General features: G+C 43.7%; 1 protein-coding gene across 3 annotated transcripts in view; it reads right to left on the bottom strand.

The window, feature by feature from the left end:
• Positions 1–20,287, bottom strand: part of ino80 (INO80 complex ATPase subunit) — a 199,588-nt gene that overhangs the window by 79,130 nt on the left and 100,171 nt on the right. For all 3 annotated transcript variants that reach the window (XM_078562944.1, XM_078562945.1, XM_078562947.1), the window contains exon 26: positions 12,376–12,601. In XM_078562944.1, coding sequence (XP_078419070.1) covers positions 12,376–12,601 — 226 coding nt within the window. The remainder of the gene's footprint in view (positions 1–12,375; positions 12,602–20,287) is intronic.

Raw genomic sequence — 20,287 nt, forward strand, 5'->3', positions numbered from 1 at the left:
AGCAATTGGGCTTTGGGGAGAAGAGGAAGCAGCGTGATGGCATATCTGATCCTATCCTCAACCCATGTCAGCACGAGGATTTTCCAGAAGGGTCAAAATGGTAGTGATGAGGAGCAGGCAGCCAGTTACAATTTCTGGTTTATGCCAATATTACATAAGAACTTGTTTATCTTGTAACATTTCTCCAATTTATTTCACATTCAAACAACATTGGAAGTTGCTTTGGTTGCCCTTTTAGAAGGAAGGTACGAGATGAAAATCCAATTTCAAGGTCTGGCATTCAACAACAGCTCATTCATTAGGACGTGGCTCATGGTTATCCTTGAAGTGGCCATTTTCTGAAGCATTAACTGATTCCCAGCTACCTAAATCAGTCATTCAATTTTGTTTAATTGGGATAATCTGATAAATATAACCAAATTTCTAATGACAGCATTTACCCTCAAGGCAACTGGGCACTTTAACATCAATTCCAAGTGTGCAAAATGTGAGGAGATACTCTGATGGGCAAAGTAGTCACTTAGAATGATCAGAGAGACTCTACAGAGAACACATCGAGTGGGAGATCAAAAAAGGGACAATAGGAGGCAAGAAAGGAGAGCAAAAGTGCAGAACGAAAGCTAGAGAAAGAGCAAAAAAATTGTTTGGGCACAGCGGGAGGGCAGCAGTGGCCACTGCTGGAACTACAAGCAGTATTAGATTCAAAGTCCCAGCCTCCATGACCAGGTAAATGCGGGGGTGGGGGCCTTGATGGACAGGCGGGGGGAAGAGGAGGAGGGAGGGGGGCAGGGAGCAGGCCCGGCCCAAAATGGAAAGATGGCCCTTGAGATAGGCATCCCCCCCCACCACACCTCCCAATCCACCCGATACCCAAGAAGGGTGATCTGCTGGGCCTCCCCCTGCAGCTGAACACCTCCCACCGGCCTCAGAATTGAGGCCAGGTGTGGGGGGGAGCCCTTACTCGCCACGTAAAATTATGTACAGGTCAGAGCGGGAAGGCCACCCAGGGAATTTTATGGGCCACACTGCCTGCAAACATGCCAGCGGGGGACTATTAAAATTCTGCCCATGGTTTGTCATGTGCCATGTTGGGGGTTGGTGGCACATGGCTTTCTATGCCAAAACATAAAAGTAACTCCACCTGAATTAACTAAACTGGCCGAATTTCTCCCAGCTTCTCCGTATACCAGTGTGAGACCTATTGTAACAACACATGCCTGATAGGTGAGAAAGCTTAAAATATGAGCAATTTGATGATTGAAGAGGAATGCTGCTTGTCAATAGCTAACAACGTTTAACGATTAGAGGGGTGATATCCAATTAGAGGGGCGATGGCCAATTTTACTCCACAGAGTACACAGAAGCAGTGTGCCAAAGTTTGAAGTTCTGCTGTCTACAGCCTTTGAAAAACCTTCTCCACAGACTCATCATGTTGCCATTCTCAAACTCGAGCCCAGCACTCCAAATGTGCAGCTTCTCACTCCCTATGTCTTCACAATTATCCCCATCCTCAATGATGGAGAAGCCCAGCACAGCAGTGCAAAAGATAAGGCTGAAGATTCACAAAATCTTCAGCTAGAAGTGCCGAGTGGATGATCCATCTCAACCTCCTCCGGAGGTACCCAGCATCACACTTGCCAGTCTTCAGCCAATTCGATTCACTCCACGCGATATTAAGAAATGGTTGAAGTCACTGGATAGTGCAAAGGCTAAGGGCCCTGATGATATTCTGGCAATACTGCTGAAGACTTGTGCTCCAGAACTTGCCGTGCCACTAACCAAGCTGTCAGAGTACAGCTACAACACTGGCATCTACCCAGCTATGTGGAAAATTGCTCAGCTATGTCCTGTACACAAAAAGGCAAGACAAATCCAAGCCAGCCAATTAACGCTCCATCAGTGTACTCTCCATCATCAGTAAAGTGATGGAAGGGATCATCAACAGTGCTATCAAGATTTCACGTTTTAAGACTTGTACTTAAACAAATTAAAATTGACATAGACTAAACATTTTTAAAATTTATTCATGGGATGTGGACATTGCTGGCTAGGCCAGCATTTATTGCCCATCCCTAATTTCCCTTGAAAAGGTGGTGGTGAGCTGCCTTCTTGAACCGCTGCAGTCCATGGTGTAGGTACACCCACAGTGCTGTTAGGGAAGGAGTTCCAGGATTTTGACCTAGCGACATTTCCAAGTCAGGATGCTGAGTGGCTTGGAGAGGAACTTCCAGGCGGTGGTGTTCCCATGCGTCTGCTGCCCTTGTCCTTCTAGATGGTAGAGGTCGTGGGTTTGGGAGGTCCTGTCTAAGGAGACTTGGTGAGTTCCTACAGTGCATCTTGTAGATGGTACACACTGTTGCCACTGTGCATCAGTGGTGGAGGGAGGGAGTGAGTGTTTGTGGATGGAGTGCCAATCAAGTGGGCTGCTTTGTCCTGGATGGTGTCAAGCTTCCTGAGTGTTGGAGCTGCACTCATCCAGGCAAGTGGAGAGTATGCCATCCCTGTAGATGGTGGGCAGGCTTTGGGGAGTCAAGAGGTTAGTTACTTTCTGCATGATTCCTAGCCTAACCTGTTCTTGTAGCCACAGTATTTATATGGCTAGTCCAGTCCAGTTTCTGATCAATGGTAACCCCACCCCCGCAAGATTTTGTTAGTGGGGGATTCAGCGATGGTAATGCCATTGAATGTCAAGGGGTGACAGTTAGATTCTCACTTGTTGGAGATGGTCGTTGCCTGGCACTTGTGTGGTGCAAATGTTACTTGCCACATGTCAGCTCAAGCATGGATATTCACCAAGCCTTGCTGCATTTGGACATGGACTGCTTCAGTGTCTGAGGAATCGCAAATGTTGCTGAACATTGTGCAATCATCAGCGAACACCCCCACTTCTGACTTTATGATGGAAGGAAGGTCATCGGTGAAGCAGCTGAAGATGGTTGGGCCTAGGACAGAACCCTAAGGAACTCCTGCAGTGATGTCCTGGAACTGAGATGATTGACCTCCAACAACCACACCATCTTGTCATGCGACTGTTCCCTTTGTTTACTGGCAAATTCTTTTTTTAAAAAAAAGTTATCAGTCTCCACAGGGAGCGTAACAGTATAAAGCGTGATGGTCAGAGACTGAAGATTATCACTCAAAGGGGGATATTGGAATTGTTTTTCCCCACAGACATTTACTACGAGTAGCCCCTTAGGCAGAGACTATAACCTGATGTAAAATGCTACTGGTTCAGTAATTGAAAAGGAATAATGTAAAAAAAATGGCAACATTGCAGACCAGTGCAATTGGAGTAGGAAGCTCCAAGTTAAGAGGCAGTACCATCAAAGACACAATGGATCAAATGGCTTCCTCTTTTGTAATAAATGTTACAATTACTTGTAGTGCTTTGGAATGTTTCTGAGAGATGTGATCAGGGGCTACATAAATTTAAAAATATTCTAAATTTTCCAGACGGACTCATTGGAGGTGTTGTGTGGGCTGGCATGCCTGCTGACCTCTGCTTTTGATTACCTTTCCTCAAAAACACTCTATCGGGGTCAGAAACAAGTGTAGACATCACTCTGATGGAAGGTTACACAGAGGCTAAAGGAAAAGTGTGGAAAACAACAACTTGAATACATATGCCTGTTGACTTACCATTAGATTGACACTGGCACCCAGCCAACAAGTTGGAAAATTACCCAGACATGCTTCTCTTTTATTCTTCCTGCCAAAATGGACAATTTCACATTTTCCCACATTATACTCCATTTGCTAGATCTTTGCCCACTTACTTAACCTATCTATATCTGTTTGCAGCCTCCTTATGTCATCTTCACAATTTACTTTTCTACCTATCTTTGTGTCATCAGCAGATTTGGCTGATCTGATAGTAACCTGAAATCTGCATCCCACCTACTCCTGATAACCTATCACCCCCTTGCTTACCAAGAATCTATCCACCTCTGCCTTAAAAATATTCAAAGGCTCTGCTTCCATCACCTTTCCAGGAAGAGAGCCTGCTCACGGATGCCTAGTTTGGGTTCCACCAGAGCCACTCAGCTCCTGACCTCATTACAGCCTTGGTTCAAACATGGACAAAAGAGCTGAACTCCCAAGATGAGGTGAGAGTGACCGCCCTTGACATCAAGGCCGCACTTGACCAAGTGTGGCATCAAGGAGCCCTAGCAAAACTGGAGTCAATGGGAATCGGGGAAAACTCTCTGCTGGTTGGAGTCATACCTAGCACAAAGGAAGATGGTTGTGGTTGTCGGAGGTCAGTCATCTTAGCTCCAGGACATCACTGCAGGAGTTCCTCAGGGTAGTGTCCTTGGCCCAACCATCTTCAGCTGCTTCATCAATAGCTTTCATTCCATCACAAGGTCGGAAGTGGGAATGTTCATTGATGATTGCACAATGTTCAGCACCCTTGGTGACTCCTCAGGCACTGAAGCAGTCAATGTCCAAATGCAGGAAGATCTGAACAATATCCAGGCTTGGGCTGAGAAGTGGCAAGTAACATTCCCGCCACACAAGTGTCAGGCAATGATCATCTCCAACAAGAGAGAATCCAACTATTGTCCCCTTGATGTTCAATGGCATTACCATCACTGAATCCCCCACTATCAACATCCTGGGGGGGATTACCATTGATCAGAAACTGAACTGGACGAGCCATATAAATACTGCGGTTACACGAGCAGGTCAGGGGATAGGAATCGTGCGACGAGCAACTCCCTCCTGACTCCTCAAAGCCTGTCCACTATCGACAAGGCACAAGTCAGGAGTGTGATGGAATACTCCCCACTTGCCTGGATGAGTGCAGCTCCCACAACACTCAAGAAGCTTGGCACCGTCCAGGACAAAGCAGCCCGCTTGACTGGCATCACATCCACACACATTCGCTCCCTCCACCACTGGCGCACAGTAGCAGCAGTGTGTACCATCTACAAAATGCACTGCAGAAATTCACCAAGGCTCTTTAGACAGCACCTTCCAAACCCACGACCACTTCCACCTAGAAGAACAAGGGCAGCAGATAGATGGGAACACCACCACCTGGAAGCTCCTCTCCAAGTCACTCACCATCCTGGCTTGGAAATATATCGCCGTTCCTTCACTGTCACTGGGTCAAAATCCTGGAACTCCCTTCCTAACAGCACTGTGGGTGTACCCAAATCACATGAGCTGCAGCAGTTCAAGAAAGCAGCTCACCACCATCTTCTCAAGGGCAACTAGGGATGGGCAATAAATGCTGGCCCAGCCAGCGAAGCCCACATCCCGTGAATGATTAAAAAAAACACCGAAGCTTAGTGTCACCTAATCACTTCTTGCAGATTTATCTTGTTTGCAGCTCCTTTCTTTACAATCTTGAAAAGAACCATGGGCCTCACGTTTGATGTCTCCTTATTATGAATGAGGGTTCAAATTCCAGGGGTGCTGGGGATTCTGTTCAGGCTTTGCTTTGGGTCAAATTGGCAGTGTTTTCATACATAACTAATTCATTACTAATCTCACATCAATCATTTCCTCTCTTGCACTTCCTGTTAGCGCAGGCTGGCAGAGAAACACAAACATGGTTTTCCTGTCCCTTTCCTCCAACTCCTTGGCCTGAATCTTGCAGATGGCGTGATCTTTACTCAAAAGCTATTTTTCTGAGAGCAGCAACTAGCACTGGCATGCTCCACATATTTTTTCCTTTTTGCTATCTGCTCTAATCTCCAGCAGCTGAGAACAGTTGGATTGTTTATCATCTACCTCTGTCTCAAATAAACAATTATTCTGTGGAATATATTACAACCCCCTGCTCTCAACCTCGCCAATTACAACAGTTGAAGGGTGAGTTTTAATTCGACAGCTTCCCCACTGCCTTGTACACCTCTTTGATGTAATCTGGGCCATCCTGACCATCCTTTGTTGACCCTAGAAGGGGCAGCACTCAGATGTTACAATAGGTCTCATCCAGGCATATGCAGAAGGCAGGAGAAACTCAGCCAGGATTCTTGTCCATAACCTCTGCTGGTAAGATATATTTATTTAAAAATAACATGTGGTGTCCAGGTTCTAATGGCATCACAGCTGCAGGTAGCACTGCAAGGACCCAGTTATGCAATCTAATGTTACATGATCATCCTCTATACTTAAGCCGGTTAATTCCAGATACCACTCCGCACAGGATAACACTGAACCAGTGCATTTCCCGATGTAGGGCAGGTGCCTTGCTAAAGGTGAGTAAAGGTCACTGTATTCACCCCAGGGACCAGAAAAATTAGGAAATCCCACCAAACTCTATTTATTTTGTCAAGTAGCATGGGTTCCAATTCTGTTTAGTTGTTGTGTCTATTGCCCCTCCAGTGTTTGTTAAATTCCTGCTCTGGCTGCTGGGCTACACTTCTGGCTGCTGATCGATGAATTGGCCAAAAGTCCATCACCCGAACAGAGCCCCTGCCATTGTAGAAAATAGGAGGAGTAGGCCATTTGGCCCTTTGAGCCTACTCCACCATTCATCACGATCATGGCTGATCATCCAACTCAATAGCCTGCTCCCGCTTTCTCCCCATATTCTTTGATCCCTTTCGCCCCAAGAGCTATATCTAACTCCTTCTTGAAAACATACAATGTTTTGGCCTCAACTACAAATTCCACAGGCTCACCACTCTCTGGGTGAAGAAATTTCTCCTCATCTCAGTCCTAAATGGTCTACCCCGTATCCTCAGACTGTGACCCCTGGTTCTGGACTCCCCCACCATTGGGAACATCCTTCCTGCATTTACCCTGTCTAGTCCTGTTAGAATTTTATAGGTTTCTCATTTATAGGATGCCCCCTCATTCTTCTGAGCTCAAGCGAATATAATCCTAACCGACTCAATCTCTCCTCATATGTCAGTCCCGCCATCCCAGGAATCAGTCTGGTAAACCTTTGCTGTACTCCCTCTATAGCAAGAACATCCTTCCTCAGATGAGACGACCAAAATTGCACACACTATTCCAGGTGTAGTCTCACCAAGGCCCTGTATAATTGCAGCATGACATCCCTGCTCCTGTACTTGAATGCTCTCGCTATGAAGGCCAACATACCATTTGCCTTCTTTACCGCCTGCTGCACCTGCACGCTTACCTTCAGCGACTGGTGTACGACGACACCCAGGTCTCGTTGTACATTCCCCTCTTTCAATTTATAGCCATTCAGATAATAATCTGCCTTCCTGTTTTTGCTGCCAAAGTGGATAACCTCACATTTATCCACATTATACTGCATCTGCCATGCATTTGCCTACTCACTCAACTTGTCCAAATCACACTGAAGCATCTCTGCATCCTCCTCACAGCTCACCCTCCCACCCAGCTTTGTGTCATCTGCAAATGTGGAGATATTACATTTAGTTCCCTCATCTAAATCATTAATATATATTGTGAATGGTTGGGGTCTCAGCACCGATCCCTGCGGTACCCTACTAGTCACTGCCTGCCATTCGGAAAAAGACCCAATTATTCCTACTCTTTGTTTTCTGTCTGCCAACCAGTTTTCTATCCATCTCAATACGTTACCCCCAATCCCATGCGCATTAATTTTGCACGCTAATCTCTTATGTCGAGCTTTGTTGAAAGCCTTCTGAAAGTCCAAATAACCCAGTCACCGACCACACGTCCCAAGGCCACGCGGCCAACTAAAGGAAATATTAATTTTCAGTGCCGCATTTTCCTGCCCCCAGTGACCAAATTCGCAGATGGAACAGATTTGAGGAGCTAAACGGACACCTTCTGTCCCCGTGTTCCCTGATCATCAATGAATTTTACTGACTAAAGCCCAGGACTTCATTCAGTTAATGTTGTTGGTGTGGAAGGGATTCTTTAAATTTACTGTGTTAATTTTGGCAACATTCTCTTCAGTTTATTTAACTGGTTTATCCTCACCAATACCCATCCACACCACCTCCCTGCCCATCACCCTCCCCACCCTTTACTTCATTTATTTATTTGGTGGGTTGTTCCCCATCCTGTGCAAAGCCATTTAATTTTAATAGTTCATTTTCCCTTTCCTGACCTATTCTTCTCTCCTCCTCATTCCCATGTTTCCCCACCTGTATTATCCTACTGCTTTCCTCACCATTACCTATACTCCAGTCTGCCTCCAATATTACAGCCCCACCCCCAGCCCGCACAGGTCTGCCTCCAGTATTGCAGCTCCACATCGAGCCCATGCAGATCTACCTCCAAAATTACAATTCCACACCCAGTCCATGCAGGTCTGCCTCCAATATTACAGCTCCACCCACAGCCCCCACTGGTCTGCCTTCAATATTACAGTTATGCAGCTGACTGTCATCTGTAAACTGTGCCCTTGTTCCATTATTTCTCTATACAGCAAAGCTGGCATTACTGACACCTCTGCTCTTTGGGGTAAATAGTTGTTTGGCAGATCATTGTTGGAAAACCGCAACATCAGGGGCTTCAAATTTAAACTTTTGGCTTTTGCCAGTGACTGAAGTAGCACAAGACAAATATAGGGAAAGGATGGAGCCCAGTAACCAAATGTACACATTCTATTCCATCATTTAAAGATATAGATTCCAAAGCACTTAAAAACTTTTCCCAGAGTGCGCCAATGGCCATGGTTTCTACCAGACATTCATCAATAAATGCTCCCTGTGCCCACCCTTCAAAATATTTCAAACTTGGTCATATTTCATAGTATAAGAATTCAGCATTATACACATCAATATAACAAAAACTGGCATTTGTACATAGAGGAAACAATCAATGTGTAGGACTGAGCTACGACCAATGTCCCTGCAGGGTGGTTTGCTAGTATTATTGGAGACTTTTAAACTAATTTGGTAGGGGAATGGGAATCAGGGCGTAGCATTATAAAGGAGAAACAAGGCACACAAAGGATTGGATGAGACTGATAACATGACAATAAATAGTAAGGTTTTAGGTGGGATCAGACAAAGTGAGAATACAAGGTGGCCTAAATTAGGTTTACAATGCATGTGTGTAAATGCATTAAGTGTAATAAATAAGGCTGGTGAACTGTTGGTGCATGGGAGTATGGTCATGTGGCAACAATAGATACCTGGTTGAAGAAAAAGTACGACTGGGTACTAAATATTCCTAGATACAACATGCTTGGGAAAGACAGGGAAGGACCGAAAGGAGATGGGGTGGTAATACTGATCAAGGAGAATATTACAGTGTTGAAAATAGAGGAAATCATGGAGAGATCAAGGATAATTAATTAGAATTAAAAAACAACAGATGTGTCTTGATATTACTGGATGTATTCTGTAGATCACCAATGAGTGGGATGGGTGTAGAGAAGCAAGCTTGCAGGGAAATTACAGAGAAGTGCAAGAGCTCCAGAGAGTTACAATGGGAGACTTCAACTATCCTTAATATTGACCAGGACAATATTGTAAAGCACAGAGAGGGAAGAGTTTCTGAAGTGTGTTGTGGAGAATTTCCTGGATCAGCATATTTCTGGGCCAAAAAGGAAAGAAGCATTGCAGGATCTGATTCTGGGGAATGAGGTGGTCAAGTGAATCAATTGCCAGTTGGAGAATATTTGGAGGATGGTGAACATAGTATCAAAAGGTTTAGGTTAGCCACGGAAAAGAACGAGGAGCAATCCAGAGTAAAAATACTTAATTGGAAGGGTGCCAACTTCAGTGGGTTGAAAATGACTTCAATTTACCTGGGACAGATCCAAAGATTGGCAGGCAAAACTATAAAGCAGCAATGGGCTGCCAGTAAAGAGATGTTCAGGTACAGTTGAGGTACATTCCAACAAGGTGGAAAGGTGGCAAACAAAGCCAGAGCACCCTGAATGACGAAAGGGATAGAATAAGATGAAGTAAAAAAGTGGGTGTATGACAGATGTCACGTGGATAATACAAGCAAGAGAGAGAACCAGGCTGAATAGAGAAAGTTCAAAGGGGATGTGAAAAAAGAAATAAGAGCAGCAAAGAGAGAGTATGAAAAGAAACTGGCAGCTATTATAAAAATGAATCAAAAAGTCTTCTGTAGACAAATAAATTGTAAAAAAAATGTAAGAGGAGTGAGGCCAATTAGATGCCAAAAAGGAGACCTACGCAAGCAGGCAGAGGGTATGCCGAGGTATTAAATGAGTACTTTGCATGTCTTTATCAAGGAGGAAGATGCTACCAAAGCCATAGTGAAAGAGCAGGTAGCTTAGATGCTGTATGTACTAAAAATTGTTAGAAGAGCTACTAGAAAGGTTGGCTGTGCTTAGGTAAGTCACCAGGACTGGATGGATGTATTCCAAGAATACTGAGGAAAGTAAGTGTGGAAATTGTGGAGGAACTGGCCATAATCTTCCAAACCTTCTAGGATAACAGGAGCGGTGCCAGACGACTGGAGTATTGCAAATGTCACATCCTTGTGCGAAAAAGGATGCAAGGATAAACTAATCATCCAAGGGCATCAGTTTAACCTCTGTGGTGGGAAGGCTTTTAGAAATAATAATCAGTCACATGCATAATGGTGGATTAATTGTGGAAAACCAGCAGAGTTTTGTTAAAACAAATTGTGTTGAATTAACTTGATTAAGTTTTTTGATTAGGGTGGACGCAGTTGTGTGTGGGCTTCCAAAAGACATTTGATAAAATAACATGACAGGCTTGTCTGCAGAGTTGAAGCTTGTGAATTTAAAGGGATAGCGGCAGCATGGATGTGAAACTGACTATGTGACAGGAAACAGAATATAAGCGATCAGTTGTTTTCGGACTGGAGGAAGATGGAAGTGGTGCTCCTCAGGGTCAGTACGAGGCCACTGCTTTTCGTGATGTCAATTAATGACTTTTCACTTGGGTGTAAAGGGCACAATTTCAAAACGTGCAGATGACAAAAGCTTGGAAGTATTGCGAAACATGAGGAGAATAACGATCGACTTCAAGAGAACGTAGGCTGGTGGAATGGGCGAGCATGTGGCAGATTAAATTTAATGCAGAGAAGTGCAAAATGATAACATTTTGGGAGGAAGAATGAGGACAGGAAATACAATATTAGGTACAACTCTAAAGAAAATTGAGGAACCTGAGGGCACATGTGCACAAATTGTTGAAGCTGGCAGGGCAGGTTGAGAAAGCAATTAAAAATGCATATGGGATTCAGCTTTATAAAAAGCAGGGGTACAAAAGCAAGGAAGTTATAGTAACTTTCTTTAAAAAACTGGTTCAGCCTGAACTTGAGTACAATGAGTATAGAAGTGTTCAAAATCATGAGAGCTCTATAAAATCAAGAGAGATAAACTGTTCCATTGGCACAAGGGCCAAGAACTAGAGGACACAGATATAAAGGAAATTGGCAAAAGAACCGAAGATGAAGAGGAAATTGTTTTTACATAGCCAGGGGTTAGTAACTGGAATGCACTGCTTGAGAGTGTGGGTGGAGGTGGATTCAATGGTGGCTTTCAAAAAAGGGAATTAAATAAATACCTAAATGAATGACTTCGCAGTTCTACGGCGAATGCAATGCACCAAGGCTCTCAACAGCACCTTCCAAACTCGCGATCTTTACCACAATGCAGCAGATGCATAGGAACACCACCACCTGCAAGCTCCCTTCCAGGCCACACACCACCTTGGCTTGGAAAAAATATTGCCATTCCTTCACTGTCACTGGGTCAAAACCCTGGACTCCCTTCCTAACAGCAGTGTGGATGCACCTACACCAGATGGATTGCAGTGGTTCAAAAAGGTGGCTCACCACCTTCCCAATGTCAATTAGGGATGAGCAACAAATGCTGGCCTTGCCAGTGGCATTCATATCCCATGAAAGGATAAAACTTGAGCACAGGCCCATCTCCAGTTTAAGAACATCCACCAAGGCAGCCCTGTGGTGTCACAGAGCAGTACCATTGGAGGCCCAAAATTTCCTCTATCAATTGCAAGTACTGGCCAAAAAAAGACAGCTCAATTTGCAGGTACTTGCTGTCAAGACTGCAATTTTGTGAATGGGTGTACAGACCAGAAACTCCCCTGACAATTGGCAGTCTACACAGATGTTTTACCAACACTGGGAAGGGCCTGCCTGATTTTCACTTTCACAATTTGCCAGTATCTCCCAATCCCTACAGAATAAATGGGGCAATCGGACTCCAGTGGGAACAAACACAATTAATGACCTTTAGCCTGAGTGTTGAAAGGGGCAGGAAGTGATCTACAGGTGGCTGGAATCCAGCAGACAAACTGCATATCAATTTCATGCAACTTCCTCAAACATAGTAGCCACAACGTGTTATAGAAACAGATGATCGATCGGGGTCCCGGATAGCTACATTTGACAATTGAGCTCCTAACATACATGCATGCACCTTTCACACATTTATGCAGTAAAAATAGAATAAGATGAGGGAAATTCCCATCTACTTACCAGGGATCCTAATGAAAGACCAGCCATGTCTGGACTGAACAGCTAACAAGCCCCCAGGATTTTCAAGGAAGAAGAAGGACAGCCGATTTCTCCAATGAAGAGCTAGCTCTGGAGTTCCATACAAGAGGCACTGCTTGGCGGTGAGGTGACCCCCTTCCCTCATTAATCGACGCTCGTACTCTGCACTCCGATCACAACAGTAGCTGTCACGTGGAACAGCAGTCACCTGAGATACGCATGAGGTAGGACATTTGTGTTAGCACAGGAAAAAAATGGTACATCAATACAGTAGACAGTTAGTGCCAATCTCACTACACATAATGGCCCAAATTCTGTCATCACCAGCAATTGATTGGTTAGAGTTAATTACAGCGACACCCTTGGCTTTTGTGGGAGCTTGTGGGAACTAGAAATCAGTTTCAACGAGATGCGGACACGCAACTGCGTGTCTCCTGAACCAGACTGACGAATCCTTACTGAGGCATGCAGAGTCTAAACCAGGAAATGTAAATTAGAATATTTACTTCAAGACCAAATCATGTATATATGAACAAGCAGCAGGAGTAGGCCGTTCGGCCCCTTGAACCTGGTCCGCCATTTGATAAGATCATGGCTAATCTGATAGTGACCTCAAATCTGCATCTCGCCTACCCCAGTAACCTATCACCCCGTTGCTTACCAAGAATCTATCCACCTCTCCCTTAAAAATATTCAAAGACTGCTTCCAGGAAGAGAGTTCCAAAGACTCATGACCCTCAGAAAAATTTTTGTCTGATCTCCATTTTAAATGGGCGACCCCTTATTTTTAAACAGTGACTCCTCATTCTAGCTTCTTCCACAAGAGGAAACATCCTCTCCACATCCACCCTGTCAAGATCCCTCAGGATCTTATGTTTCAATCAAGTCACCTCTTTCTCTTCTAAACTCCAGCGGAGGAAGGGAAATAAAGAGAGGGAAAGAAAGATAGGACTGGGAGAGATAAAGAGACAAAGAAAAAGTTAAAATTATTTTAAAATCTCCAAAAATGATTAAAATTCTGAAGAATTGAGACTCCACACTTATAAAAGTTAACTTTCATCGTCAGAGGGGTTGTAAGGTAGCAATTAAGACTAACCACAGTTAAAAATTCACTTGCACTTGAATGGACAAAGTATAAGCTTTTCTGGAGTATCTAATGAGTATCTAATGGGCAAATACAGCAACTACATACATTCCAGATGTTTAAAAGCCTCTGGAGGAGCAGGGCAACCCCAGACAGCAATATCATGATTTTAAGTACGCATGTGTGGTGACTGGAAATTGCTACCAGATTGCACCACCGTTATTTTTACCACAACGCCCAGGCCAGTGACATCAATTCACTATACCTTGTCAATCTCACTATATTGAACATCATTACATGGCATAGTTAGTGTCACTCTCATGGCACCCATCAATACAGTACACGAATGGTGTCAATCTTCCAAACCCACAACTACTACCATCTAGAAGGAAAAGGGCAGCAGATAGATGGGAACACCACCACCACTCTGACTTGGAAATATATCGCCATTCCTTCACTGCCGCTGGGTCAAAATCCTGGAACTCCCTTCCTAACAGCACTGTGGGTGCACCCACACCACATGGACTGCAGCAGTTCAAGGGAGCAGCTCACCACCACCTTCTCAAGGACAACTAGGGGTGGGCAATAAATGCTGGCCCAGCCAGCGAAGCCCACATCCCACGAATGAATACAAAAAAATTCTAACTATGCACATCAATATACTGCACAGTTAGTGCCATCCTCAATGCACATCAATACACTGCACAGCTAATGCCAATCTCATTACATGTAATTGCATCAATATATTGTTATTGCTGTAACTCACTTCAATAGCACACTGCACAGTTTGTGTAACATCACATCAATTACAAGCATACGGCAGCACAGGCTGCCCATGTCCACCATTTTCCCATCATTTGAATACTTTGAGGTACAAGGATTTCAAGGATTGTAGGGTTTCAACCAGAACATATTTATTCTTGAGAGCACACCTTGCTACATTAATTCTGGCTACACAGCAGCTTCTTGTGTAGAACCTAGAAAATGCTCCCTAATTGCATTCCTGACTTTGTCACCTGAACACAGCAAACCTGGTACTGACTGCAGCTAAGCCTGGGATCTAAGTGCAATGTTCTGCTTAGAAGCCAAGTTCTGCCACACCACAGTAGGCTAGTTTCCCAAGTGCAGTATTCTCAGAATCTAAGTACAGCCCTGCAGAAAGATTCCATAATATGGTGTTCTGTGGGGACTATATCCACTCTCCCATGGGACACAGGATAAGTACTGGACATTGCAATAAGAATGGAAGTCCTTCCACAGTGGGAACGCAAACAAGTGGGAATGCAGGTCATAAGCTCATTTGAGTAAATCTATTCTGCAAAAAAAAAACTGACAACTGACATTCTGTGGCTGCACAGCACATGAGGGGCTTGGGCATCATATTTGAGCAGCTTGCCAAAAGTCACAGTCCAGGTTTAAAAATGGAGAATGATCACTGGGGCGAGTGGTTTTAGAATGGCAGCATCTGTGAAACTGCACCCAAGCAAGAGTCAGTGCCTTTGGAAAGAAAAGGGGGGAAATCAATCATCAGAAGCACCACCAGTCAAAACACAAAGCAGCCACTTAGCTCTGTGGGAAGGAGTGTTGGTTGCAACTATCCAATTTAGAAACATTAATAGGTTTCAGCATGGTTCAGTTGGTAGGACTCCCACCTTTGAATCCAAGTTGTGGTTTCAAGCTCGCTTCAGGACTTGAGCATTGAGGGCTGAAATTGCAGTACAGGTCGATTGCTACACTGTAAAAGGGCCAGACCACAGACAAAGTGCCTTTACAAGACCAGCAATTTTAGCCATTTTCTAGTTCAATATTGGTTGGTTATGATCAGGTTGTTAAGAGTCTTCCTGTATCACAGAAGTGCATTCCTTAAACAGCTGAATGTGTGAATAAGGAGAAGGAAATATTTTCTCTCAGAATAATAAAGGCAGCATCTAAGGCTGTTTTTTGTTTAAACAGAAAGGAATTCTAAGTTTTATGTCATAAGTTTTCAAGCTGGGATGCTTGCACTCTACAGGCTCAAAGAGATCAAAGGATTTCTATCCACCTGCCATCAGATTTCCACACTTGTAAAAACAGAAAATGCTTGAAAAACTAAGCAGGAATGGCAGCATCTGTGGAGAAAGACACAGAGTTAATGTTTTGAGATAAATATGGCTCTCCTTTGGACCTTGAGGGGCAGAAATGTGATGGGTTTTATGCTGTTTAAAAAGGGCAGAGGGGCAGGTGGAGCAAAATAGAAGGTCAGGGATAGGTTGGAGGGCAGGAGATATTAAATGATAAAGATGTCATGGAAAACAAACAGAGGGAGTGGTAATGATGCATTAAATACATTAAAGCAGCAAAGCAAGTGTTAATAGCAGAATAAAGGTCAGTACTGTCTGAAAGCAAAATAGCAGAATGTGTTAAGAGCAGAGAAAGGATCAGTGCTGTCTGAAAGCAAAAACATGAGAACAAGAAACAGACTGGGGGGGCGGGGGGAGCAGTGGGGAAATTAGAAAGAAAACAAGATGGAGGACAGAGTTCATGGTCTGAAGTTGTCGAACTCAATGTTAAGTCCAGAAGGCTGTAAAATGCCTAATCGGAAGAAGACTGCTGTTCTCCCAGCTTGTTGGGCTTCACTGGAATATTGTAGCAGCCCAAGGAAAGAAATGCAAGTGTGAGAACAAGATGGTGAATTGAAATGGCAAGCAACCGGAAGGTCAGGGTCATGTTTGCAGTCACCCAGTCTGTGTTTAGTCTCCCCAAACGTAGAGGAGATTGCATTGTGAGCAGTATGTACAGTTGACTAAATTGAAAAAAAGTGCAAGTATACTACTACTTCACATGGAAGTAGTTTTTGAGGCCTTGGACGGTGAGGAGGGAGGAAGTAAAGGGGCAAGTGTTACACCTCCTGCGATTGCATTGAAAGGTGCCGTGGAAAGGGGATGAGATATTGGGGGTGGTGGAGGAATGGACCAGGGTGCCACAAAGGGAATGGTCCTTTCGGAATGCTGACAGGGGAGGTATGGGGAAGGTGTTTGGTGTGGCGTCATGCTGGAGTTGGCGGAAATGGAAATTGAATCTATATTTGGTGACTTCCTGGCAAGTTATTTATGCTACTTAAAGCATTTTGTGCAACTATAGTAGTTACTTTCTGCACAGTTAAGACAGTGTGCTTGGCAATAAGTCAGTATTTGTAATTGCCCCTGAAAGGACCAAAATCTATAAGCCTAACTAGCATATGATCCCTAAGTTAGAGAGGATTCAAACTACCAGAGAGGCTCTTATCTCCACACACCCTGACCCCAGCAGCAATTTCTACTCTTTGTTCAGGTTCCTGCTGTGAAACATCAGCTCATAGATTTGAAAGCTGAACCCAATTAACTCAGGTTTGTGCTCTGAGCTACAGTTCTTTTGAATGAAAAACATGTTGCGCTTTGAGCTTGAAGTAGTTGCTTCCTGGCCCAGCTTCAAATTTTGGTTTATCACATTACTGCAGATGGATAGCTGGGCCCTTCACAAGTAATCCTGCCAAAGAACAAACTGCTGAGCAAACACAGCCCATATACACACAGCAAATATTTAACATGATGGACAGGAAATGCAAACACTAAAGTGCAGCCAGCTTCCACTATCACCAAAACCTGCTCCCTCTCTCTTCATGGATGCTGGAGTCGACAGCACCTGGACTTGATTGCTGCCTGTAAACTCTGACTAAGATGCTAATCTATTCTGTAGGCTTTTTTCATTTCAGACAATGACAGTAATTACAAGAGAACTGACTCGAACTGGGTTAATGATCTCTCGAGGACAGCGCTGCAGAGAATCAGCACTTTCTTATGACAGCATGTGGTGCAGTGCCCCTTGATAATGAGGTGACTGGAGTTCATGGACTGAAGTTCAGCACTGACTCACCAGGCCATGTAATTTAAGTTATTTACTCCAAGGTCCATACAACATTTGCCCTCTGTAAACTGATAGTAGGTAGCATACTTTCTCCTGGACAATAAACCACTGAACTGCCTCCTCCTGGATGTAAACCATGACTGCTGAGCAGTGCTATAAAATGATATCTGCACTTCTATGGTATGAGCAATATCCCAGGTCACCTGCGCTGTGCAAAAGCCCAGCCTGCTTGGACTACAAACAGCTGAATCTCCCTGTGAAAATAAAACAAGATGCCGAGCTAGATCCCACACAACAACCAGATCTGCTTGAATTCTGAACACACATGCCAGGATAACTGCGAGATAGTAGGCACAGGGGCCTCCCTCTGCCTGTTCTGGCAGTTCAGGATCCCATGATACTGCATAAAAAAAGAGCAATTTGTTTTGCTGGTGCCTTACTACATTACTACCTCAACCAACGCAACATCATAAACAGATTTTTGGTCACACATCTCATTTACTATTAAGGAATCTTGCTGTAACCCTACATAATTTAAGTGTATTTAGTTGTACGTGAATGAATTGCATGGGATCAAAGGGGACCCAGCCCTGAATCACTGGAAAGTTGCTGGAAAAAAATGTCAGAGCAAATAGCAGAGTAGCAGTGCAAGAGATTTAAACATAACATTATTACAATAGAGGTTAAATATCTACCAACTAGCAGGAAAGAGGATATGTTAAAGGTAGGAGAGCTGTAAACATCTCAGCAAAAATGAAGCTAAAAAAATAAGAGGTATGCAAGAAACATTTGGGGAAAGAGGGTGAATTACAGAAAAGAATGTGACATACAAGACAGAGAAGGGAAGAAACAAAAGGTCATTAGCAAGACTCAGTAATAGAGCCAATTACAGTATGGAAGGTGGCCATTCAGCCCATTGAATCTATGCTGGCTCTCCATGGAGCAATCCAGTCAGTCCCATTTCTCTGCTCTGTCCTGCAAGTTTTAGTTCCTTCAAGTGCCCATCCAATTTCCTTCTGAAATCATTGATCGTTTCCACTTCCAGCATCCTCGTGGGCAGTGAGTTCCAGGTCATTATCGCTCACTGTGCAAAAAGGTTTTCCCTCACATTCCCCCTGCATCTCTTGCCCAAAACCTTAAATGTGTCCCCTAGTCCTTGTGCCATCAGCTAATGGGAACAGCTTTTTTCTTATTTATCTTATCCAAACCTGTGATAATCTTGTACACCTCTATCAATTCTTCCCTCAATCTCCTTTGCTCCAAGGACAATCACCACATTTTCTCCAGCCCAACTAAAATCTCCCATCCCTGGAACCATTCTGGTAAATAGAGCAAGAAAAGAAGATTGGTAATCAATGTAAAGGGGTTTAATCACATACAAGAAATAAAAGGGCTACCAAATGAGGTTTACTGACTTAGAGGACAGAGGCTTTTTGCATGAAAGAGTAGGAAAAGTCAGAGAGGTTTCATGAGTATTTCACCTGTGTTTGCAGAGGATGTGGGATTGGAGCAGGAGAAAAATATTCAAAAGGAAACTGCACCGAAAAGTTAACTGGGCACAAAGTAGCATTTTCACCATCTGAGGATACTAAGGGTGGTCAAGGAAGAGCGAGTAGAGACATTGCCGAGCATCTTTAACTATCTTAGGGAATGGAAGTGATGCAAACGGTCTCAAGGATAAAGTTATTTCACCCCTATGAAGAAAGGTTAAAAGCAGTGAATTATGGACCAGTTAATCTGACCCTAATAAAACTAATTACCACTAAGTAGTTCTTCAATACAGAATAGGGATGAAATTAGTCAATAGAGAGAAGTTTAGGCTAATCAGGGCAAACAGCATGGTCTTGTGAAGAGTAGATTTGGTTTGGCTAATTCAAATTAAATTTTTGAGGATAAGGAACTGTTCTTTAAAAGAAATGACACAGTCACAACTGCCTGAATTCCCTGCTGCTGTGCTGTAATATTCTGTGATTCTATGAAGTGGATGCTATTTCATATATTCTTTTTGATAAAGTGCTATATAAAAACTTGAATAGAATGCTGCAGTAGAGATGGAGAGATGATGAGGAAGAAATAGTAAGGAGCGAGGGCAAATGAAAGTTACCACATTGATGAGATAGCAGCAGTGATGTGTCCTGGAGGATCTATACTGGGAGCTCTTCACTTTCCTATTTATATAATGACTTGGACATAGGTGAAAGAGGAATATTAAATATATGCTTCTAATAGACAACATAGACAAATGTAGGACATCATAGACATGCTGGCGAAGTGGGCAGAGGTGTCAATTTACTGCAGATTTTGTAAGGCAATTGTGTTCTAAATTGTCTCCTTTAATTTAAAGTAAAACAGAACGTCCTGGAATGAGGAATGGGAAAATTATACTGAACTCTGCTCGGACACAGCTAGGTGATGGTTACGGGTTAAGCCTTAAAATGTTGCTAAGGTGAAATGTTTAAAGTGAAATGTGACCAAAGAGGAAAGAATATTACCTTTACTGTCAGTCATTTGGTAGTACATAGCTTCAGCAATATGTCTCTCTTTTCAGCAATATTCAAGTTATTTGTCTTGCATTTATAGGCCAAATGCAAGAATGCCAAATTTCAAATGAGGACTATAGGAGACAAAAGTGCTGATTGATTGGCAAGTCAACTCTGGTGGGCCAAGGCATTGTCATGGAAGCACTAGAGAGAACTATAGGCTCCCCAAGCTCCCAGGTAAATCAAAATAGATGCAAGGCTTGAACATATTCCTTTTGTTTGCAGAGAAAGGATCCCTGCCGCTTCTAGCAAGTGTAACTCTTTCGAGTACATTCACAGTTCTTGACTTTTTTTTTTGTCCTGGAGTGGGACATGAACCCACAACCCTCTGACTCAAAGGTGAGGGTGCTATGAACTGAGCCACAGCTGACACCTCTCTAGCAAGTGT

The sequence above is a fragment of the Cetorhinus maximus genome, chromosome 18 (assembly GCF_964194155.1).
Source record: "Cetorhinus maximus chromosome 18, sCetMax3.hap1.1, whole genome shotgun sequence".
Classification (NCBI taxonomy): Eukaryota; Metazoa; Chordata; class Chondrichthyes; order Lamniformes; family Cetorhinidae; genus Cetorhinus; species Cetorhinus maximus.